The 25,036-nt window shown below is 39.9% G+C and overlaps 1 protein-coding gene across 8 annotated transcripts in view; it reads left to right on the top strand.

Annotated features, from left to right (window-relative positions):
* CHD7 (chromodomain helicase DNA binding protein 7) overlaps window positions 1-25,036 on the top strand; it is a 133,573-nt gene that overhangs the window by 18,950 nt on the left and 89,587 nt on the right. For 4 of the 8 annotated variants that reach the window (XM_041473795.1, XM_041473800.1, XM_041473801.1 and 1 more), the window contains one exon: window positions 22,622-24,482. In XM_041473795.1, coding sequence (XP_041329729.1) covers window positions 22,797-24,482 — 1,686 coding nt within the window. In that variant the 5' untranslated portion in view covers window positions 22,622-22,796. Of the gene's footprint in view, window positions 1-17,974; window positions 17,990-18,024; window positions 18,126-18,249; window positions 18,436-18,524; window positions 18,695-22,621; window positions 24,483-25,036 lie in introns of those variants that run through there. The other 4 variants (XM_041473799.1, XM_041473798.1, XM_041473796.1 and 1 more) reach the window with 4 other exon arrangements.

The following is a 25,036-nucleotide window of genomic DNA, read 5'->3' as shown; positions in this document are numbered from 1 at the left end:
GTAATAAGGCAATAACTTTTGGGAGCTTTTAATGTGCCACCTTTCTGTTCAACAAATACATCTTTCAAATAAACTTGGTGTTGATGATTTAAGGATCTTTTAGTATTATCTTAATTTTAATAAAAAAGGGTGTATATGTTGATGAATGGCATGAGATGAAATCATGTGCTTTGTTTTAGAGGACTGGAACTAAATGATCTTTAATGTCCCTTTCAACCCAAACTATTCTATGATTCTGTGATCTGTGAAACAGTTATGCCTTAGCAGAATAGAGTCACAATGTAGGGTTTGTTGTAGGATAAGATCAAAACTGACTATTTGACAGAAAGTTGTCAGTTTTCCTTGCTTTTTCAAAGGCCTGGATATGTATTTGTCCTTCTGATCTACCCTTAAGTTTAACTACAGTAGCAAACTCTTGGAAATTTTATGTGGAAAATACTTTAAAATGTTCATAAAGATGGACAATCCCACCATGGGTCTGATGCCTCCTTTCCACCTTCTCCCTGTGATTATTGATCTGAATCAGACATTTACCCATCACCTGGCCACATATTCTTAGTAATGAGACAGAAACATACAATTTAATTCCTACTTCTTATCCTTACCTGTGTAAGCACAGTTTCTGTATGGTCAAGAATGATGATTTTTCTTTCCTCTAGTCTCCCTTTACCCATGCATGCCTAGAAAAGAAATAGTCAATCTACCAGTTAAATGTATTTCACAGAGAAGTAGAAGAATAATCTGGGCATTTAATGTATGGGGCATAAAAGGAAAAATATTATCTGAATATTCAGGTAGATTCTAATGTAATACAGAGAAATTGTATGTTAGAGTAACTTCTGAAAAGCATGTAACTGCAAGGACAAGAAAAAGGCAACAAAACAGTATGGCACATTTGAGTGGGTAAGCAAGTTGGGGTCTTAAGGTGAAGGGCCTGGATAGTTTCAGAATATATGGACAGGATTAATGGAGGCATGTTTAGAATTGGTAACACTGTTGACACCAGTGCTACAAACACTGCGTTTTTATAGACTGGAGTCCCATCCATCATCTCTAGCCATTTCCAAAAATCAAGAGATCTGACTTCTCTTACCATATTCTGTCTTGTGATAAATTTGATTAAATCTAGCTATTCTTCTAGTCTTGGAACATCACTACCCTGTGAGATTACAAAGTTGCTGTGCATTACCTAATGGAATCCATAGTATGTTTAAATACATGCACAGCTGGCATTTTCGTTGTTAAAACCTGCAAACTTCATATTAGGTTCTCTTGTGTCTTGTCATATCTCTTTAAAATGTTTGTAGAATTAGTACCTTGTATCTTCTGTATAATTAACAGCATCCATAAAAGTGATCTGTGAAGGAAAGATCATTGGTTGGGGTGTGCCATAAAAGTGATCTGTGAAGGAAAGATCATGGTTGGGGTTTTTTTTTTTTTTTTTTTTTTTTTTGTTTTGTTTTGTTTTGTTTTTTTTGTTTTGTTTTGTTTTTTTTTTTAAAAAGTAATACATGTTGTAGAACTTTTGTCCAAGTCAAGGTTTCTTTAACATGAAATGTCATTCACTGGAATTAGACTGATTACGTACTCAAGCTTCTGTTTTAAGATACAGGTATTTTCAACAGTGGAAGGTTAAAAATGGTATCTTGAAATATGCTTCTGTTATCTTGAAATATGTCTTGAGTCAGCAGCTAAGTCAAGTTCTGGTTTTGAAATCTGATAGATCCCAGCCTCTGGTATTCCTTCAAATAAAACTGTCTTTTGCTTAGAGATTGGACATTTGGAGTTAGTCATAGATGTGAGCTTTGTGAAGTTGCAAAAGTGAGGCTCGGGTTACAGAGCCAGAAATCACTCTGTTAGAAGTTTAATTTGTTCGTTCAAGAGATTTGGCATACTTGAGGGTAGAAACCTGTTCTCCAGAATAGCGTTCACTTTCCCTAAATCCATGTGTATATTTCATTTTTTCCTGGCTAGATAACTGACTGCAGCAAAGTGATTATGTGAGGTAAAGCTGAAAAATTACAAAAGAAAAACTGCCCACTTGCACTAATTTTTGTATATTAATTACAGGTTATTCTTCATTTATGACCCTTAGAATCCATATTTCCTGCTAGAGAACTAATAACTCTTTAGCAGATCAAACCTTTCTCTCTGGTCTGTAATAAATATGGCTTATGTTGTAGATACTTGCTGTAAGCTTTGGAATCAGATTTCTCTCAGTCTATAAATTTTTAATTTTCTTATACTATTTGTTGAATATAATTATGAGTTAGTTGATGATCACTGAATAATTGCACTTGATAGACTGAGTGAATCCACTGTATCTAACTTTTGGTAAAAGATCATCTATGTAGTCATGCTGAAAGATAAAGACAGTGCTAATTTGTTTTGCTTCAGGAATAGTATTGCAACCCAGTCATATCACACTTGCTATCCCTTTAAAACAGCCTCTAAGTTGTTGGAGAAGCATCCTGTGTGATAGCTCTTGTATTCAATGAGTTCTTGGATGTTTCTGAAAGATTTATAGCAAAGTCCAAAGCATTTCAAGGCCAAGTATAGCAGTCTTGTCAGATGCAGCTTTACAGCCTAGTGACTTATAATGAGAGTAGAATGTAATTAGAAATTGTCCATGTCTTTACCGGGTACTGATGAAAACTATGGCTCAAAGGTTAATTCAAATAATAATTAATATTGGTTTCTGTCAGAACAGTGTGGTAATGAAATCTCTGTCGTACAATGACTCTGATTTTAAGAAGAGGGTGTATAAGAAATAGAAGCTAGAGTTTACCTTTTCTGATTATATTCACTTATCTTACAATCAGCATGATGGCTTGATAAAGCATAATTTGAGAGCAATTTAAACATACTCAGAAATATTACAACCTACAGTGAAAATCATCTAATGTGTTGCGTCTGTTTATGGAGATAGATTTATGGCTAGATTGCTGAAGTAGATGGATTTACTACAAATGATCCTTAAGGACTGCATATGAATTTTTTGTTGTTGATAATAACTGATCAATACCATGTGTTTGTGGAAAGTCTCCCTGGTAAGATTTGCTAGCATGAGAAATGTGGGATGTTACATTGATGTTTGTTTAAATTGGACTAGTTTCAAGGAAAGCGATAGACCAGGTTTTGCTGGCAACCAAAACAAATTCTGTTCATTTTCTTTGCCCAAGTTGAAACTTTCTATTGGAAAAAAATAAATGCTGCTAGCTTTGCTGAAGCTGAACCCATAATTTTTCAGTTGCTAGTAGTCAGTGAGCCACTAGACCTGTTATTTTGAGAAGCATTTAATGAATACTTTCCTGTCACCTGGTTTTCCCGTATCTGATCTGATCTTCTTTTTAAAATTTACCTACCAAAAAGCTTCTCCAGAAAGTTACAGCTGTAGCTTGGGTTTATGGGTCACATAGTTCTGCATAACAGGCCTTTCTCACACCTTCTATTCTGTCTGCTTGCCTTACATGTTACTGCATTGCCTCCCACAATTTTAAATTTGCTGTAATTTTAAGGCTGTTTCCTCTATTGCCAAAAAGTAACTCTAAATGCCTCTAAATTGGATCTGACAAAGATCAGGTATTTTCGTCCTTATGCATGTGAAAGTGATCTCAAGACTGATTTTTTCACTCATCTGGATAATGCTTTCCATACAAAAACTGCTTCAGTTTTTGGGAAGCAGGGAGAGTCCACAGTCAAGATCAGACTTCTCTGTAGAGGTGGCACCCAGCAGGGCATGAGCTACATGGCAGGGGTGGGAGCTGAGAAAGGGGATGTGCATGTGTGTGTTTTAAACTGTGGAGATGAGAGATAATGAAGCATTATGTTGGTTTCTTGGAGCTATTCCTGCTGTTCTTTCTTCTTTCTTCATACATTTTCTCAAATGCCAGGATAAGAGAGTTCTGTGCTACACTGTGCTATGCTGAAATTTCCACTAGATGAGGTAGGAAAAAACCCTACAAATTTTAATGGTAGCACTGGAGAAAAGCTCACTGTTCAAATTAGATGCTTAAACTTCCTCTCCCTTATTATAAGCAAGGAAAGTGGCTTGGGAACTGAGCTGCACTTAAGAGATTGAGATGTATTGCAACATTGAAAACTCTAGTGAACAAACTTGACCAGGATATAGAGATCTTTTATCTAAAATGATCTCCATGCAAATTTTTGAAAATTTATAAAAGAAGAATCTAAGGGATGTCTATGAAACCCTTCTTAGTGAATTCAAGTTGCATGTTTTTGCTTAAGATTTCTTTAAGAAACTCAATGTATGTTGAGTTGATCTGGCATCTGTAGAAGGTCTGCTGTAATGGTAGCAGAAAAAAGTATTTCTAAATTTGAAATACTGTGAGATTTACTGAAATGTAAACTCCTAAAAAAAAAAAATCACTTCTAACAAGACCTAAATGTACTGAAATTTTTACTAGTAATCAAAGGTGCTGAAACACAAGTGTGAATATGAATAGACAGAAATTTAGAGAGAGGTGCTTTGTTGAACATTAGAAAAACTTTTTTTTCTTTTGTTTCCATATATTCCTCCAAACATTCTGAGCCACATTAGGTCATTCTCCCAGTTCCTTTCCATGACAGATCTCTGTGCTGATGTGGAGGTGTCAATTGAGACCAGTACGTGGTTTAACTAGAGATGCAAGCGCTGGTGTAAATACGCCATCTCCAAATACCACTGAGACTACATGGTGGGGAGCGGGGGGATGGGAAAAGGAGGGTGGTTATTTCAGTTCATCTTTTTTAATAGTGGAAGTGGCAAAGTTTCTGGGATTAGGTCTGCGTGAAATATGCCCTGGACTGTCCTGCAGATTGCTTTCTCCAACCACTCAAAACTTTTGGGGAAGGGAATCTTCCAGAGGGTTTTATGTGTGCTGTGGAATAAACAGTTGTCGTGTGAAACTGATGTGAGCCTTAGTTTTACTCTGCCTCCACTAAAATACACTTTTACGGTAGTTTGTGCAGGATCAGCACAGAGGAGTACAAAGAGGGAGCTTTTCAGTACAAAGGCTGCCTGTTTGGCCTGCCCAAACCACCGTGAATGTGTTTAAAGGGGACTTTTATTACCATGGAAACTCTCAGACAGGAAGGAATTTGTCCTGCCATATCTAGAAAATAGTCTGTAATGGTCAGCTCTTGGAACAAAAGTGTTTCAAATAGTGGGATATATTTAAAAATTCTTGTGGTGAATATGTTTTAAAAACCCCTCGAATATGTAAAATCTAGTCTTATGCTAATGGACTTCTAGTATGGGGATTTAGGAAAGACTGCAGAAAAGTACAATGTGAGCAAGAGAAGTGTAATGAAAAATCTAAGAAAGTTTTACCTCGCTATCCAGAAGGTTTCTTAGGTGTTGAATGGATGGCAATGAAATATTCTTCCTTTAAGTAGTGTTTTTATCCATCACAGCCATTCATTGAGGGACTGTGTGTGTACTTGGCTTGAATGGCTGGAGGCTGTCCTCCGAGCACCCATGGATTAATTGCTTTTGGAATGTCTTAACTAAAACCCGTTATTTGACTCTCTTGACAAATATCCTTAGTATTCACAAATGGCCTTTATTTTTGTAAATCACAGTGAGATATAACATTTTTTGTCTAAAAGAAATTCTAATGCCAGATCCCAGAATATTTCCACATCCTTCACTGGAGTTGTACATTGGTTTGAAATAGCTCTTAAGTCAGCAGTCTTCCAGTCAGCAGCAGTAGCTAGAGGTAACTGCAAGGTTTTCCATACTTTGTGTAGTCTTTGTTGTTGATTTGTGTGTTTCATCAGTTGGATGAAAATTTTTTTTCACATATTTGACCAAATTAGAATTTTTTTTTTTTTCCTGCAAGTCATATCAGCAAACACTGTTTTCTCTTATCTTTCTGTACAGCAAATGTCTGGCTTGTTTTACTGCTGTGCTTTTCAGTTTAAGTTGTTGAACCACCTGGCTGTGGCCTGAAGGCAGTTTGAGTGCATGGTATAGTAATAAGCTGATCCAATGGGTTGTGATGCTTGAAATCAGCCGTACCACTCTTGCTTCTTCCCTTGTGCTGTCATTGCTGTTCAGCTACCCCTGTGGTAATGATCTTCTGATGGCAACTAATGGTTAGATCAGCTTACCTCTGGTGCCAGACTGCACCTGAACAGTTTCTTGTCTGGGGTAATAGTAGAACAAAATCATCATGCTTGTGGTTAGGAAGAGGAATAACTAAGGAGGAAAAATCGTCATGAAAACTTTCCACGGCCCTGTCAATTTTGCAGTTGCTCACAACTGCTGGAAATCAATGTTCAAAGTCTAATTCTACGTGGCAGACCAGGTAACAAACACTTTTATGTATGTGTATGTATATAATGGAGTATTTCTGTGTGCCTTTTACAAGCGTTGACTGACCTTGTTTGTGTTATCTGGGTTAACGCTCTAATCTCCTGTTCTAATATGAGGACTTCCGTCTTACAAGTTGATCAGTTTAGTTTCTTGTCTCCTGACTTGAAGAACCAAAAGGATTGCAGAAGGTAGTTCCAGCCAAAATTAAAGGAAACAAAGAAAGAAGGAAAAAAACCCACCTCACTCATCCTGTTTATAACAAACTATCCCTGCTTAATGGCTGGGCTTCCCTCACAAGGCTTGGTCCCTTTCTCTCCCTCATCTGGGAATTGGGGGTAGGCTGCTTTCCAAACTGTGTCAGGGGATGGGCATCTTAATCATGGACAGTCATTTGCCTTTCCAAAAGTATAGAAACCCCTGTTAGATGTATTTCCCTAATAGTTAACCAAGCCGAGAAAGAAAGGAAATACTGGTGACATCATGTATGACTTAATATGGTTATTAACTGCGCAGGTGTTGTAAAGCTGTGAATCTAAACTGTAGTGGAATAATTGTACCATATGGCAGGAGCTTTATCTTCAATTCTTATTCTTCCGCATTTACCATGTTTTTTCCTCTATAAAAATGTATCTCTGTGCCATTTTGGTAATACCTCTTACTTTAAAAAAGATCCCTCAAACCTTGACAGGTTTGGATATCACTGTTTCCCTACGCATTTCTCCAGTATGCATTTGTAGTTTTGTTTCCTTCCTTGCTGCTCCAGTTCTAGGCTTTCTCCAGCCGGCAGTCTTTCATCTGCTGTGCTTTCCATGAAGAAGGCAAATGCTCAGCTTGCTCTTTTCTACTATCTCCTGCATCCCTGAGGGGCTCACACCCAGTGCTTGCATCCCTGTGTTGCATGGCTCAGTATTGCTCTCCTGATGGGAAGTCTGGGAAGCACTAAATCATCCGGCCACATACTGCTTCCTTCAACTTTCTCCCCAGCAGATCTGTGGGCTGAGTTTGCAGTAGGGCGTGATGGCTGCACGCAGCTTTAAAGCTTGGGAGCGGGGATGGGCTTTCTGCCCCCACCCCCTCACCCACACAGACATTTCCCTGCTCTCCAGCTGCTCTGGTTTCCATCTGTTACAGGGCCTTCTGGTGCGACTGTTTCCTCATCTGCTGAGCCGAGTGCAATGTTGAAGGACCAGACACTGCGCTGACCTGGGGAATTAAGGGGTTGTGGTTTTGGAGAAAATGGCTTGCATTCTTATTTTCCTTTTTTTCTCAGAAACCTGGCATGCAACACATGCACATCTAATATTTTGAAAAACGTTGTTAGGTGCATTTTCATTTCTTTGTAGCAAATGTGTTTGCTCATCTTAGTTGCATATGTGATGCTGTAGATGTGCCTGACATGGTAGCTGCCCCCTGCCCTGGGAGGGTCGCTGTGCTTCTATCTGCTGGGCTCACAAGTGTCCAGCAATGGTAAGTGTTAACTTGCAGCACATAGACAGGAGAAATAGCAGAAGCTTTATTTGTGAAGACAAAAATATGCAACTAGTGAGAAGTAGCAGGGAGCCAAGGGAGGTGTTAAGAAACCTTGGAGTGGCCATCACTCTCTTGGCCCAGGAGCTGGGGAACTTTACCCTGTGAGGTGTTTTGCTTTTGGCAGGCAGATGCCTGCTGCCCATCCTCAGACTGATATTTTAGGCTGCTCTTGTCTTTAGCACTTCCATTTTGCAGTCATTTAGATTATGCCTTTCACAGATCGCTGGGCTGTTGCTCTCTCATGAGTGACACTGGTGAGTTACCAACATCAGCAGAGAGAGAGTGGCAATGCAGGCCTGCAACAGAGTATTTCTGTAAAGCAAAATAGGTGGATAACAAAATGTCCATTTCATAAGTGAAGAACTGTAGCCACTCCTGACTTGCTGGTACACAGAAACCCTGCAAAACTTCATTAATTATCCCTGCCAAAGTATATGAAACTGTCAGAGAGCAGTCCCTTGCTAGTCAAGTTGTCCTGGTGGGTGAGCATAGCTTCCCTTTTTCTGACTACTGCATCATCTTCTTTTTGGAAGTAGTTGTTCTTGGCTTTTAAAAACTGTTTAGACGCCATCAAATTGATTTGGATTTCAAAATTATATGTGTAAATGAGAAGTGTACCTAGCACCCACTTAAGTAATTGAACAAAGCTTTCATTTCCAGAACCTGACTACTACTCAGTGTGTGGGAAAAGTGTGCTCTGACAACTTGGGTTGTTTTTTGAGGACTTCTGTGATCTCACTGAAGGGTTTTAATATTAATTCATTGCTAGTGTTATGGTTATGTTTTGATGATAGTCACTTAGGAGATGGGTGTTAGGCAACCAGTTGGAAATTACTGTAAAGTGATTTTTTTTAAGTGGTTCAGACATTCAACTTGAAATCCCAGAGCACATTAAAAGTGCTAATTCTTATTCTCCTGAAAGCCAGGTTTCTATGTATTTCTCAAATTAGCCCCCCTCTGCCCCTACATCCTGGCTAATACAGTATATGTAACTTAACCACTGATTTCTAATTAGGGATCATGTGTTTATTAGCTTGATGTTGGCAAAAACTGATATTGAAGAAATAAAATATTACAGAGTTGCTGATAGGAGCAACTGTTTGCATTTTGGGATGATAGGTGTATTGCATTAACAGAAGTGTAATATACTTCTGGATGGTTTCATGTGCAAGTGCAGCTGGCTGACATTGCTCCATGCAGAGTGAGAAGAGAAGCTCTGTGTTCATGAGATGTGTTGCTGTCTTGAAAAACAGGGAGCAGATGAAACACTGACCAGGAAGGGGAGAACTTGATGAGAAGTAGTGTTTTCATTGATTTGCACAACATCTGCACAACTCAGCCTCTCAGCTGTGCTCACTTATGAGCAGTTACCGTCTTGACAGTTTGGGAGTTCAGCTGAACACTAAGAGTGTGTATGGAGAAGTCAGGGAAGAGGCTCTACAATGTTTTGGAAAGAAGCTTCCCCACCCCGTGTTCTGCACTTGGAGCATTACTAGGAAAGACACAAGATCAGGGCCAAGGGGAATCCAGCTTGTGATTTCTGAAGTTTGGGAACAACAAACAGTGGAGTGAATGTCTACAGATGGTTTAAGGAGTTTGGTTATTTGGTATGCTGGTCTGTCTGGCTACAAGGCTCTCAGATTAAATAGCTACAGTATGGTACAGCAGAAATAGGAAATTAATTTAAATGGTTGCTTTAGTAGTTATCTGGGTTTTAATTCATTCAAAACTGCAGATGCCTAGGTCAGAAAAGTAGGGGAAACTGGCTGGATGGTCTCTGGCTCCTGTGAAACATGAAGTTTGTGATAAATGCTGAAATCTTCAATCTAGTTCTCAAAACTGTAAAAATATTTCAGTGGATTCTATAGCACTGTTTAATTTGTATCAATTACCTTAAAAGGTGGCATGTCTCTGGTGAAATAAGATGGACACCGCTTTTCCGACAAAGAATAAGTGATTGGACTATATTGCCATCACAGGTTTGAAATAGAGGTTCTCCATAGATTTCTATCTTGTAGATGTTACTTGCATCGCTGCTTTGTTGATGTATACTTTCTGCTTGCCTCTCAAATGAGACTCCGGTTTAAACTTGCTTTAGTTGGCTCCAACTCTGCAGAAAAAGGCTTTTTTTGTACTCCTCTGGACCTTACTGTAAATCTACTCCAGCTTTAATGCTAGTATCTCACTCAGTGTTTTAGAAGGTGTGAGAGAGAGCTCAGTTTTGTCCTTGTTGTGAAGAAGACATAGGGCATAGGTGTGAGACATGAAAAATTAACTGTTGATCCTCAGGTAAAGTCATGGCCATAGCAACAATCTCAAATTCTCAGATTATCAGCAAGGGCTATTCGTGGACCAGGCTGATACTGTGGAGCTGACTCCTCTGGTTTAAATGAACTAAATTGAATTACATGTTTATTGCAGACAGAAAAAGTGATTTCGCCTGTTTCTTTGTAGAGCATCTTGATGTTGTGAAAAATGTAATAATCCTTCCTGTATGCGATGCTGTTTACAATCTTGAGATCCCTAAAGAGTAGGGGAATTTTTCCTTTTAAGCTCACAGATGTTAAAGTGGTTTTGTTTGGGTTTTCTTGATGTTTTTTCTTTTTACCTAATGCTTCAATTACTGATTACTGAAAAGGTTATAAATACACAGTAATTCTTGTTTCATAGCATCTTCCATTGATTCTAAAGAATCCATTTTATATGGAGGCATCAGGAAGAGTTACTAGAATACATATACCATTTAACACCTAACCAGTGCACTTATAAATGCAGGTGCCTAAAAATGTAGGTATTAAATAATCAGAAAAGGGTCTGGTGCCATTTATGGTTTTGCATATAAGTATAGATACTCTTTTTTGATAACAGACTGTCAATATTGTCAAGTCTAAAGCTTGCAATTTGCTCAATAAAACCTTCACTTGGCCTGCTCCTAGAAAGTTAATTTATAAGCAGTCACAAATCGAACACAAATGCAGCCTTCCCCAGAAGAAAACAAAAAGACGCACACAAACACAAAGAAGTCTTAATTTTAAATAAATACTTCTAGTTTTTGGTAGCAACAGCTTTTGAATATGATCACAGTGCAGCCCGTTGTGTAATTGTGATGTTGTGAGTAGCCTGGCTGACTAGTGAGGAGTGCGTATGAAAGGGGAGGTGGCAGCTGGCTTACCTGGATGCTCAGAAGGAGGCTGGAACATGTGACAATCCCAATGAGCAAATCTGGGTGACAGCTGTTGCTATTGCTGCTGCCTTGTAGACATCTCAGTGAAGCTGGTTCCAGTACCTTCTGCTTGACTCTTCACTTTTGGTTTTTGAGCTGTGCAGAATGTATTGAGTACTGTGGAGATACCATAGGTGAAGCTGGTGTTGCCACCATTGCTCTGGGAAGTAAGACCTGGTTTTGAGGGAAATGCAGGCAAAAGAGCCTCTTTTACAGTTCATATAAAGACCAAGTGGTAGAAGATCAGTCTGTTAAGTCTTCATTTATTTGTGAGTGTTAAGCACTGAAGTTTCTCAAGTAGCATTTTATTCCTGAACAATTCATTCCTGTTCAAGCTTGGCACACTGGTACACAGTGTCCAGAGGAGCCAGATTCTGATGTCTGGCTGTTCCTGAGGTGTGCTGGTTTATTGCTTGCTTTGCTTTGAAGCTGCAGTCTCACTTGAGGACATAACATGGACTTCTCTGAGGTGATCTCTCTTGCTTCTATTTCAAGTCTAAACTTCGGAATAACTGTTGCCTGAGGTACGTGGATTTCAGCTGCTGAGCAGGATAGGAAAGGAAGAATCATGCTTTTATGTGTTTCAGATTTTTGGATGATGCTTTGTGATCAGATACAGTAATTTAAAAGGTACTGTAAAATGTTGATCAGGGAAGCTCTTTGTGTAGTCACAGCAGGCAGTTCATCCTCCCTTTCAAGTAGCTTTATGTACTTCTACTTTCATAACTAGTTTTATATAGTAAATGTAATTGGAGGGACAAGGAGCTAGATTTTATTGCTTTGCAAGCATAATTAATTAAACAGCTACCTGAGTCTCAGCTGTAGATCCAAATAATATTTGCTAATACAGCGTAAGTATTTAATCTGCCACTAATTCCTGTGACTTCTAAATCAATTGATCTCTAGCAGAGCCTCATCCATGCTTTTCCCTCAGCTGTGCACTTCATTATTGGGTTCAGGTGATCTAAGTCTATGCTACAATAATGCCATTTATAATGCTTAAATAAAATGTAGTATAATCTTTCAGTCTTTTGGTAGCTATCTTATTCTGGATAAGGCTTCCTTTTTTTTTCTTTTTTTTTTTTCTTTTTTTTTTTTTTTTTAAGAGCTAAAGTCACTCTGGAAATGTTTAGCACTGGAAATTCAGAGTTCTTTGTACCTGTTCTAACTGTCTTCACTACATAGTTGATAAGCAAAGGAATACACTTTTAGGTGTTGGAGTGTATTCCCTTTAAGTAGCAGGTTTTTGACTCTTCATAGCAAAAAGATTTACCTAGTAGTGTTTCTACATTGCACTGTTGCATATATAATTCACTAGTTGTTGTAGGTCTTGTTCTGAGAACTGGACTCTGAATAGTAGGTGAAATAGCTCTAAACTTGGCTGTTTACACAAATCTGTATGGTAGCAGTCTTCATATAGTACTTGGCTAAGAGTCCTCAATTCTCTTTTTCTGGGATCCTTGCTACTTAAATAGGTTTGCTTGGGTTTTTTTAATGAGCCATTTTCTTGCTCATACTTTCACTTTTCCAGGTATTTACAAACACAAAAGAAATTCCTAGTCAAGCAAAGTTTGCAATCAAACTCTTCCAAAATTATCAAAATAAGCCTTCCTATTTTTTATGCTTGTAAAATAATATTATAATCTTGTAGGCAGCCTGCCCACTCCTTTAATTTTCTTGCTTTTCCTACTTCAAAAACCACAACAAAAGCAACGACAATAAAAAAAAAAAAAAACTAACCCACAAAACACACAAAACCCACGGACCCTCTGCCCTAAATTTTAACCTCAGTTTTTAATGAGTAGAAGTAATTTTTTTTGTTCGTTGAAGGGATGGCAATGTGGAAAGTTTTGTTTTGGGTCTGTTTGGGTTTTGGGGGCTTTAGGTTTTTTTAAAGTTTATGTTAACTGAAAAGGCTGTGGAAAGTTCTAATTCTTTGCAGATGCTGCAATAAAATTGATAAGCTTAACAGGTAATTTAAATTTAAATCATTAGGAACAGTGAAGATAGCACTTTCTGTTAGAAAATTAAGTTTAGCCCTGCTTTTTGAGAGAAGGTTTCCAAGTTCAGTTCTAGATGAGTAAAAATTCCCTTTCACATCTAATCTGTGGATGCAGCACTGCTCTCGTATGTTTGTAATTTGCCTCTGCGAAGCTTGCGGGGAATTGAAGATAGCTCAAGAACTTCCCTGTTGGGTGTAAAAAAATGTGATAGATGAATGTCAGCTGCTCCTGTTGGTCGCAGTAGTTTGAATGACTCTGGCTCTGGGTTCTGGGTCAGCAGTTTGCACATCAAAAGACAGTTACTTCCAAGTTCTTAAAAATCTTGATGAGAAGGGAGTGAAATTGCATACTTCTAGAATTTTACATGACATATTTTCCACTGGAAGGCTCATTTTGTTAATTTTGAACGTAACTACCCTGGAGTAATTTTAGAACTGCAAATCAATTAAGTGAAATGCTTGAAAACACCCCAGTTGGTTTTCTTCTGTGTGAAGAAAAAAACTGATATCCCATTAAAGTTCTGCACAAGAAAATTTGGTTGTCTTCCCTTTGAACCTGCTTTTATAGAGGAAAAACACTGAGCTCAGTCCTGCTTGGACAGAGAGGCCACACTGCACAGGAGGACTGACAATGGTTGCACTCATCTGACAGTCCCCAGTGCAATTTTAAAACTTCTGGCACTATTGTTTATGCTGTCTGGGCACCCCTTTTCCCTGTCCGAGTCAACTTGAGCTTTCTCTTAAGTATCTTAGTCTTATACACTAGAAGCTGTGGAGAGCTCCTCCCTTGGCATTGTCCACTGGGGAGAACAGCTTGGTATAGCTGTTTATGTTGTGGTTTGAGTAAGTACTGATGATCACTGTGAGCCAGGTGTAATGTTAAAAACAAACAACAAAAAAACACACAAAAAATTTTCAGACTTCATTTGTATGTGCAAGAGCCTGCTTCCATTGCACTGACCAAGAGTAAACCTCTTTTTTTGACATATCCTTCTCCAAAAAAACAATAGAACATTCAGGGTGCATACATTAATTTTGTTAAACAAACCTCTTAAATTTAAGTAGTCCAATTTACAGTAGTTGTAAAAGTTCATTTGGGTATCTATCCTGTATCCTGGCTGTCCCCTGTATTCTGTGGGACATTACTGGACCCACCTGACAGTCCAAGCACTAAATGAAGGTTTCTGAAATCTATTTTCTCCATGTACTGTATTCTGTCCTGTAGAGTACTGTCTGTCTTCACACCCTCCTCCCCAGCCCTTCTTATTTGTGGCTGATTTTAACTTAGTGAAATAATTTAACATTTCTTTTGAATAGTCTCTAGCATATGATAAAATACGCCATTAGTTTGATGCTACAGGTCTTTTTTGTAACTAAGTTAAAATCTGTAAAAAACCCCAAAAAATTAAATTTGTAAAATCCAGTGTCGGGATCTTGGGATGGTCTTCCAACCCAAGCCACTCACTGTGTAATTTCATTTAAAATACATTAGGAAATGCTGGTGTTACCTTTTTCTAAGAGAGACAATTTGTAATCTTTTCCTGGTGTAGTACGTAATAATTTTTTTCTTTGCTGAAAGGGTCAAGACGGTGTGCTTAAGCGTATGAGGCAAAAAGGATCATCAGTACTGGAAGTTGAGTGAGAGCTTAAGTTCAGATGTAGGATGATTCATCTTACCACATGTAAAGAGTGTAAGGGGGGAACTACCATTTTGTTCCTGAGTCCCGAGTGTGTTCTCCTTAGTCACGTGCAAACTGGCTTTTCACTTTGGGTGCACAGGGTGTATTTATCTTCACAGAAATGAGTGTGGATATGTGGTTCCCGTACGAGCGCAAACTGCGATCTACCACTATTTATGAAGAACACATGTACAGGAAAATGACTCTTAAGTACAAGTCATAAATTGAAATGATTATAGAATATACGTGGACAAATATACCATGTGTGGTATCGGTAGACTGTAATTTCATCAAGTGGTTTTTCAGACTTCATAAACTATGAATGAAACATGATTGTATTGGCCTTGTAACAGGTAAAGTAAAATATAGGGTCTGGCTACTTTAAAGCACTCATAATTCTATGGCTGGAAATAGCCTTTTGGGATACGATTAAGTCTTAAAACCTGCCCGTGATTAAAAAAATACATTTCGGTGAAAATCACATGTTCAGAAACTCTGGGAAACATTTGAGTCTCCACCTCATGAATTTTTACAGTTCCCAACTTTCTGGGTGTAAACACCATGAGCTGCTTTCGGTTACAGGAGCGGGGAAAGGCCCCGTGTCACTTAGAGCTTCGTCACCCCTCCGGTTATTCCGTTGTTTTCAGGTTGTTGTTTTTTTTGGTTTTTTTTTTTCTTTTTTTTTCCGGTTTTGGTGGCTCGGCTTTGTTTACCTCGGGGGCCGTGGCCGGCCGGGCAGGCCCGGCCCGGCCCGGCGCTGCGGTGCGGCGGCCATGCCGCCCTGCCCTGCCCTGCGCAAACCCTCCCGCTCGCCGCGGCGACCTCTGCCCTTTTGTATCCTGTGACACTCAGCCTGTCTTTGTGCTCAAGTTTATCCATGATGGATACGTTTCCCTCCCAATCGCATATGCCGGGAGCCCGGCGGAGCGAGCAGATAAATTATTTTCAGCTGCAGGCCCGGGCTGGGGGAGGAGGGCAGGAGGGTGGCGGGGCCCCTCCGCGCCCAGGCCCAGCAGGACGGAGCGCAGCCTCCCACTCCCCCGGGAATATGCAAGGGGATGACTCTCGGGCCTCTCAGATCCTTTTTAAATGCAAAAGAATGTAGGAAATTGCCAGATCAGTTGGTTAATCAGTGACAACTGCAGTAGGTGCACAAAAAGCCCGGAGCCATCGCTTGCACGGGGTGTTTTTTCAGCGCCCCAGCGGGGTCGCCGCTGGCCCCACCTCTTGAACACCCGGGCCGGTTTAGTGTCAGCTTGAGAAGGGAATGTAATTGCGGGGAGATTTCTGGGTGACTGATGGCGACAATATAGGTCTTCTCCGTGACACCACCGCCCCGCTGGCCCTGCTAGCGCTTTGTGTTCGCCTGGCCATCGCACAGCCGCGGAGCGCCGAGCGCTCAGCTCGCCGTCCCCAGCCCACCGAAACAACGCTGCCCTGCAGGCCATACAATTTTCCATATTTTTTTTTTATGTTGGTTACACTGCTGCTTTGTCGTGGTCAAACCTCATCAAGGGGTCACGTTAAGCATGTTACTGCTCCCCTTTATGGAGTTATTTGTGAAGTTAACACCTCTGTCAAATGTTTTGAAGAGTATTCCTGAAATATTTTTGTGACCGCAATTGTTTCTCTTACTTATCTGGGACTATTTTTAGATGAACCACCTCACATCGGCGTTTTAAACTTAGGTTGGGAGAGAGGGTGGTCCTGCAATGAAAAAGGCCTCTTAAAATTCCAGGTTACGTAACACTAAAAGTGAAGTATTTCTAGATGAGGCTTGTTCCCTCTTCTCTCACCTCATGTTTGTAATGTACTTAAATGTAAAAAATACCTTTTTTTTTTGTTGGTTTAAAAAATATTTTTAAAATTTAATTTAATTTATTTTTTATTCCTCTGGTTACCTCCATGTTTGTAATGTACTTAAATCTAAAAAATACCTTTTTTTTTTTTTTGTTGGTTTTAAAAATATTTTTAAAATTTAATTTAATTTATTTTTTATTCCTCTGGTTACCTCATTAAAGGTCTCCAAGTACATGCTCTTATAAATGGCTCTAAACTTTCCTCTTTTTCTTCTTATCAGGAAAGAAAAGATATGCTGAAGCTTCTTCTGTGATATTATAGGTGCTGGCTTAAAATTAGAGTGCTGCCATGTTAGGGTAAAGAGTTTGCAGCCCAACTGGTGTGGTGAATGCTTTCATGTGATGTAACAGCAAGGCTCAGTGGGTTTGCATCAGAGTCCTCCTAAGTGACGCTTTTGTGGTCTCCTATCAGAGCTCCTGTGAACTTGAATGACGTAGGATATTGTTTCCAAATGTGTGGCACAGGCTGAACTCTGGGCTGGTCATTCCTGCATCAGCTGCTTGACAGCAGCAAGCTGCCAAATATTCGAAGGCTGTAGTGCCCTCAGTTGCCTCGGTGAAAGCCTGTTTTTGCCAATGTACATCGTATATTAAGGAAATAAAATCCAACCTGGCTTTTGTGGAAAGATTTTATGAGAAATGTAGGATTTCATGGATTTCTTGGCAAAAAAATGTTACTGAATATCATTCATGGCATTTTAGCTGATTGCACATTGGCAAAACCTGTGACCTTTGAGGAAAGGCACCTAAGGTTTTCTCTCCCCCCTCCCTCCCTCCCTTTTCTTAATTTAACAAGAGACATTGACAGCCTTTAAGTTGCTACAGCAAATTCTCGTAAGGATGTATTTCTCTGAGGAACTAATGGAATTCTACTAAGATGAAGGTGAAACCAAACTTTTAAGAAATGCTTAAGTCATATTTGCTGATGCTTCCCACTAAGTCAGAATACTCCTGAAGTGCATCAGGTCATTCTTTTCATCTTTGCAAGTCCTGTCTTCCTTTCCTGGGACGAGGGGGAACGAGATTCCTGCCATCCTTTGATGTCTGAACTGTACGAACTTAATTTTTAACACAGCTGTGCTGTGTGAAGTGCATAGTAGGAAAGCATTCTAAGTGAATTAAAAAAAAAAAAAAGGTCTTCAGGCATTCGGGAAACCAAGTTTCTTTGGAACCTGCAGTCAGAAATGATGTTGCAATCACTTTACAGGTCTGGTTTTATATTTTGGCTAATCTATATGCAGGAGGAACGTACCATGTGTGGTGTCTGTGACAGCAATGAAAAGTAAGCATTAAGCACGCAGGAGACGAGGCATGCTTCCCACAGACATGGTCAGGCACTTGCATAACTGTCCTGGCATCAGCAGTGCTGTGTGCTCAGTAGGTGAATGAGGTGAAATGTAGAAGCCTCACCAGCCGTCTTGCTCAATTTGAATGCCTTGTTGTGACTTTTTCTATGTTGTCATGGTGTTACATGTGTTTATGAAGTTTTTGGTGAATGTTTTCCTTCAACTTTGTGAGTAAAATAAGAATGTGACTTTCATTGCTGTCATTTATGTCATGTCCTTCCATGCGGCAAATGCTTAAATTACTACCCCTAACAGCCAGCAGGAGCTTAGCAGTTTTGAAAAGCAGTTTAAATGTGCAATGTTTAAATGCAGATTTAGTAGCCTAATGTTTAATCCTACATTTTGAGGCTCTGGTCTCAAAATGACCTTTGGCATGGTGTTGTTTTTAGCATGAGAGGTCTTTTTAGCCTAGTTCTTCAAAATAGCACGGTATTTGTGGTGTTTATTGCATTGTATGTAAGGGCATACTTCTATTAAGTGAGTAGCTGGTTTGTTTGTGTCTGTCAAGTACTTCAGAGTTTTGTCAGAGGTATCAACTAATAGCTGTAAAAATATAACTCTGCATGACACATGTCATTTCAGGCTTGGAGCAGTCAGTATTAGTTGCCTTCTCACCTTCTGTTTATTCAGTTTATTTGCTGCACGGCCAAATGCTGCTGAATTTCTTCTGTAGAAGGGTTGATGGCTGAATCAAGGAACCTGTAGATTTACAAAATACTCTTTTCAACGGCAGAATGTGAGTCTGGTGTGGAGGGCATGGGCATCTGTGTGCTGCCCTTGCTGCTTCCTGGTCTTGACTGCCTGGATCTGCTTCTTTGGGAGCAAAACTAATGAAGTTCAGGTTTTTAGTGTCTGCAGCTCTAATAAGTTATGTGTATGCAGCAGCCAGTTTAGTTCAGCTTATAAAGGTGGGAAGCTGCTGAAGACAACTGACTGCATGCGGCTTTGGAATATTAAGCTGGACAATGGTTAACTACTACTTAGATTCGAGATTTAGCTGTTTAAGACTGGAATGTTGGAAACTGGAGTAAATGTAAGCTTTGTCTGTTGAGACAACAGGGTTGTTAAGCAATTGACTGTGTCCTGGTGGTTGGGATCGCACCACTCTTTGAACAGAAGCAGGCTGCCTAGGCAGTCTTAACGAAATATATTCATTGACTCCAGGTCAGTCTTCTTGGAGCCATCTTTCATGTTCAGAAAGAGAAAAGTGATAGAATTTTATAGCAGATTATGAGTTAAACTGTACGGTTTAAGATGGTAATAAAAAAAATTCACTGTCTTTTCATACATTCATACTTTGTTTCAGCTATCCACTTTTCTAAGGGTTCAGATACTCTTCACTTTGTACCCAACAAAGAGTCACTGCTTCTGTGTATGTTGATTTTAAGGTTTAAGAATGTAGAAAAGATGTACCATCCCTTATTTTAAACTGTTTAATAAAAAAAAATTACTGTAAGCTGAGTTTATCACAGTTAGTCTTGCTGTTAGTATGTCTACCTTTATGGGGAAGGGAACGCTGGTGCTGAATGAGTATTTTAACTAGAATTATTGCTTGATGCAGATTCTACTTTTATTTGTGTGTTGGCTTTCTTTTGTTTTGAAAGAAGCAGACATAGTTGCAACTTAAAATAAGGCTGTGACTCTTGTGACTTGCTTAACTACAGAGATGCCTACCGTGTTAGAATAGAAGGTTGCAAGGTTAGTAGGTAATTCCAGTATTGATATTTCCTTATCAAAACATTGGTTAATTTATTTTGATCAGGCTGTAGCTGCTACTGTCTTTCATGCTTCAACAGCTGCTGTTAGCCATATATCACATCAGAGGTGTGACTTTTATTGGGGAAAGTAGAATAAGGTTTGGCAAGAGCACAACTGACTGTTTAGGGCTGTGGTCATTAAATTTGAGGTTGGACTTAAATCTGGAGAAATACTCCTAAAATTTGAGACTTCTTTACCACGGACTTATGCTGTGTTTCAGACGTAGTAACTTTAGCATCCAGAGCTCAAACATGAAGTTGATTCATGCCTCAGATAAAAATGCAGATCTAAAATCACGTAATGGCAAGCAGCGTTTTTGCTGTTACTTTAGATGATGGATTTGTTTGTTTACAAACTGCATCATAAACTTAAAGGTTACTTTTCTTTTGAAAGAGTCTGTGCTCAGGAAGCAGGGCAAGTGCTAGGTTCCCTAGCACATCTTCTGCGTTGTGAGGGACAGTACTTAACCCACCCTGCAAATTGGGATGGTGTGAGCTGAACAATGTGTGTTTAGTAAAGCAAAACCCTTACCCTATTTTCATTTGGTTCACTGGGTATAGTAGCAGATCCAAGCTACTGTGAGCTGATGTTGACTGTCATCAGTGGCTGACTTGCCTGAATTTTATTGGACTCTTGTCAGCTGAAAAACAGTAAACAAAGCAGATTCAAACGCCTGCTTGATGCTTGTAACCTTGTTTCAGGAGGTGCTCTGTTAGCTTGTTATAAAGTTTCATTAGTGCTTCAGGAGAGTAGAGCCTGCTTGTCGTAAAAAACGGTTCTTTTAGCAGGCATGATTTATATAATAAAATGAGTGGAAATTCTTACATGTTCATAACTGTGTGGCTGTTTCTAGTGGATGGGTGAGATCTACTTGGCTTCAGTTTGATATTGCCCAGATTACATCAGTGCTTGGGAGGTAGCAGTATCTGTGCGCTCTGCTTTTTAGCATTTCCAGGCAAAGACTGTTCTGTTAGATGGAGACTCTCAGTGCACACTGAAATCCAGCTTTAACAGCTCCTGATGGCAGTGAGCATCAGTAGTCGCAGTGCCAGACGTCCTTGAGCCATCAGGGATCTTCACCATGGCTGCAGTCTGCTCTGGAGCAGTCTAATAGCAGAAGCTTCTTTTGGTGAAGGGGGTTCCTTCTCACCTTGTTGAAACTTCCTTATGGTGTGCTCTAATAAACAAAATGAGGTGGTAAATATTACAGATGGCTTCTGCCTAATAATTGAAATGGAATAAAACCAAATAGATATTAGAGATATGAAGATGGCTCATAGGAGTTTACCTCCAAGTGATTTAGGAGGTGTTAATATCCCAGCCGAGCACTAAAGAGATTTAAGTGTGTGGTTTTAAAGGTGACATTCAAATGCTATTTTAAGAGGAGTGATAAATGCTTGTGCCTTTCCTTTTGCCCTCTGCTTCATGCTGTAGAAGGTCCTCTTGACAGTGGCTACAAGAAGGGTAATAAATGTGCTGATATTTTCTCCCTAGAACTTGTTTGGGACAAATCACCTTCAGTCAAACAGTCTTGCCTGGCATTTTGTGTCCCAAGTGACTGAAAGCATGTCTCCTCCACAAAAGAATGCAAGATGTAAAAGCAAAAACTTGTAAATATTCTTTACTTTGGTTGCTGGTTGAGGGCAGTTGGTATCTGCTAGCAGAGTTGCCACTGAATTACAACCAAGATACAAAAATAGTTTTACTTGCTAGGTGTATGGGCTCCCTTGACTATTGTCTTAAAGTTTATTTTGCATGTAAGACACAGTGTTTAAAATTTTGATTTTTAAGAAGAAAAAGACAGCATTAGACTACTCTTGTTCATAAAAAATGGGTCTGAACAAATCTTCTGAGTTCTTGTGGGAAGAGGATAGGGGACACATTTTGAAATAGATCAGTCTTCCCTGTGGAAAATCTGAATGAGAACTTTTCTGATTCTGTTCTGTTACTGTGTTGTTGCTTTTTGCCTTTTTTTCCCCAAGTCCAAATGTGTACCTTGTTAGGTTAGCTTTTTGTTAAGTCCTTTTGCTATTACTAATTCTCTTGAGTGTGTATTCAAGTTCTGGAGACAACAGAACTTCATTGTGGTCTTCCAAAGTGCTGTAGTTGCAGTAGTAGCACGATAACCAGAGTAATGAACTCCATTGATGCTATTCTGTGTTACCATCGTAAAAAGGAAATTAGGATAAGGATTGAGAAACCCACCCTATCATATGATGAACCTTTTAAATTTGATTTTCTTACACACATTGAGCTTATAGCTTTGCTGAAAGGGGAACATGTATTGTGTCTTTCAGTGTACAAATTCTTTAAATTAGGCTAAACTGTGTGTTAAAAAAAATCCCTTCCTAAAGGCTAAGTCTTGGAGTTTGGTCTGCATTTAGTGGGTCATCTCTGTATGCATTTGAAAAATCTGTTGTGCATATAACTAACTTCAGTTCATCGTAGGACCCAATGCTTCTGCTTGCTCATCTGATTACGCAGCTCAGGGGAATAAGGTTAAGGACATGCTGTTGGTAACTAGAGCATTTTCAGGGCTTTAGTTCAGCAGATGGGCTGCTCAGCTATATTCATACATCTGCCTACCTGCTGTGGCAGCTGCTGCTGCTGCGTGTTGTATTCTTTTGTTCTGTTCCACCCAAGAAAGGAGCACTAGGAAGTGTAGTGAATGGATTAATTTAAGGTTAAGACTGGTGTTTTGCTTGCTTCCTAACTTTCTATCATAATAAAGCTTTAGATAAAGCTAATGAATCCTTCATAATGTGAAATAGATTTTTAAGATGTATTTCAGGGGGCTGAAAGTAGCTAGCATTTAAAAACAGTCAAGTATGTTTTCTTTATGTTGCCTGATGCTATTTATTTTAATATCTTCTTCTCTTTCTCCCCCTTCCCCTGCTTTTTCTAGGAGCAGTAACCAGACTTTGCCTGACACTGCGTGGTCCAAAAGAATTAAGGAAATATGGAATGACATGAAGGAGATTAGTTGAGGATTAAAGGCTTTGAGGACAAAACACCTCACCGAGGTGAAGCACAGACTAACATTCTGGTTGTAGCTCCAAGGAGCTGTGTGCTGAAAAAAGATGGCAGATCCAGGAATGATGAGTCTGTTTGGAGAAGATGGGAATATTTTCAGTGAAGGGTTGGAAGGTCTTGGAGAATGTGGATATCCTGAAAATACAGTGAATCCTATGGGTCAGCAAATGCCCATGGATCAAGGATTTCCCACTTTACAGTCATCTCTTCATCATCCTCCTGCAAATCAAAACCAAGCCAAGTTGACCCATTTTGATCACTATAATCAATACGAACAGCAGAAAATGCACATGATGGATCAGCCGAACAGGATGATAAGCAATGCCCCTGGGAATGGTATAGCGTCTCCTCATTCGCAGTATCACAACCCTCCAGTTCCTCAGGTTCCTCACAGCAGTGGTGCTGGTGGTCAGATGGGAGTCTATCCCGGCATGCAGAACGAAAGACACGGCCAGCCCTTCGTAGACAGTGGCTCCATGTGGGGACCACGGGCAGTTCAAGTGCCAGACCAGATAAGAGCACCATACCAGCAGCAACAGCAGCAGCAGCAGCCGCAGCCGACACAGCCGCCACAGGCACCCTCCGGACCCCCTGGGCAGGGCCATCCTCAGCACATGCAGCAGATGGGAAACTACATGGCTCGTGGTGATTTTTCAATGCAGCAGCACGGTCAGCCGCAGCAGCAGAGGATGAACCAGTTTTCTCAAGGCCAAGAAGGCCTCAATCAGGGAAACCCTTTCATTGCCACCTCAGGACCTGGCCACTTGTCTCATGTGCCCCAGCAGAATCCCAGTATGGCACCTTCTTTGCGACACTCAGTCCAGCAATTTCACCACCATCCCCCTACTGCTCTCCATGGGGAATCAGTAGCCCACAGTCCCAGATTCTCCCCTAATCCTCCCCAGCAGGGTGCTGTTAGGCCGCAAACACTTAATTTTAGTTCTCGGAGCCAGACGGTACCCTCACCTACTATAAACAACTCAGGGCAGTATTCTCGATATCCTTACAGTAACCTTAATCAGGGATTAGTTAATAATACAGGGATGAATCAGAATTTAGGCCTTACAAATAACACTCCAATGAATCAATCTGTACCAAGATACCCAAATGCTGTCGGATTTCCATCAAACAGTGGTCAAGGACTAATGCACCAGCAGCCCATCCACCCTAGTGGCTCACTTAACCAAATGAACACGCAAACTATGCACCCTTCACAGCCTCAGGGAACTTATGCCTCTCCACCTCCCATGTCACCTATGAAAGCAATGAGTAATCCAGCAGGTACACCTCCTCCACAGGTTAGACCCGGTAGTGCTGGAATACCAATGGAAGTTGGCAGTTACCCAAATATACCCCATCCTCAGCCGTCACACCAGCCCCCTGGTGCCATGGGAATTGGACAAAGGAATATGGGCCCCAGAAACATGCAACAGAGTCGTCCATTTATGGGTATGTCTTCAACACCACGGGAGATGGGTGGGCACATGAGACCAAATGGTTGTCCAGGTGTTGGCCTTGCAGATCCACAAGCAATACAAGAGCGACTAATATCTGGCCAGCAGCTTCCTAGTCAACAGCAGTCTTTTCAACAGCAAATGCCAACCTGTCCTCCCATGCAGCCTCATCCAGGGATACATCACCAATCTTCACCACCCCCGCATCCTCATCACCAGCCTTGGGCACAGCTTCACCAGTCACCACAAAACACACCACAAAAAGTGCCTGTCCTTCAGGTAAGCTACTTCCAATTAGTAGAAAATGTTTTAAATGACTGTAAATGCCTTTCAGGATACACAAGAACTATGGTTTCAAAACCGTTTCCCCTGTTCAACTCCCTTGTTTGTTATTGGTTGCGTGGTTTTTTTGATGTACAGAGGCTGAAGGTAAAATGAGGTTCAGGTATCTTTCTAACATCCTTATGGTAAAGGATGTTAGAAATTTTTATAGGATAACATGGATATACCAAAATGTGATACAACAACAGGACAAGCAGAATATGTACTATTTTTTTCATGTTGGTTTCTTTGGGGAGAAGATGGAAAGCACTTGTGAGAATTGTCATTTAATTATTCAGTTTTTGTATTTGCAACTTAGAGGAAGAAGTGTGTGTTATAATGTGTTTGTTTTGGCCAAACCAAGATTTTTTTATTTTTTTTAATCCTAAGGGAATGTTCTGTGGTTTTAAATTAAAGCTTAAATTATTACACGTGAAAATAATTTCTGGCGTGAACTTCTTTAGCACTAAGTAATGAAACTGAGAAGTGATGGGGAAACAATTTATACAAGG

This window comes from Pyrgilauda ruficollis, unplaced genomic scaffold (assembly GCF_017590135.1).
Source record: "Pyrgilauda ruficollis isolate IOZ18807 unplaced genomic scaffold, ASM1759013v1 scaffold30, whole genome shotgun sequence".
NCBI lineage: Eukaryota > Metazoa > Chordata > Aves > Passeriformes > Passeridae > Pyrgilauda > Pyrgilauda ruficollis.
Note: the sequence above shows the minus strand (reverse complement) of the source record. Positions and strands in the feature narration are given on the sequence as shown.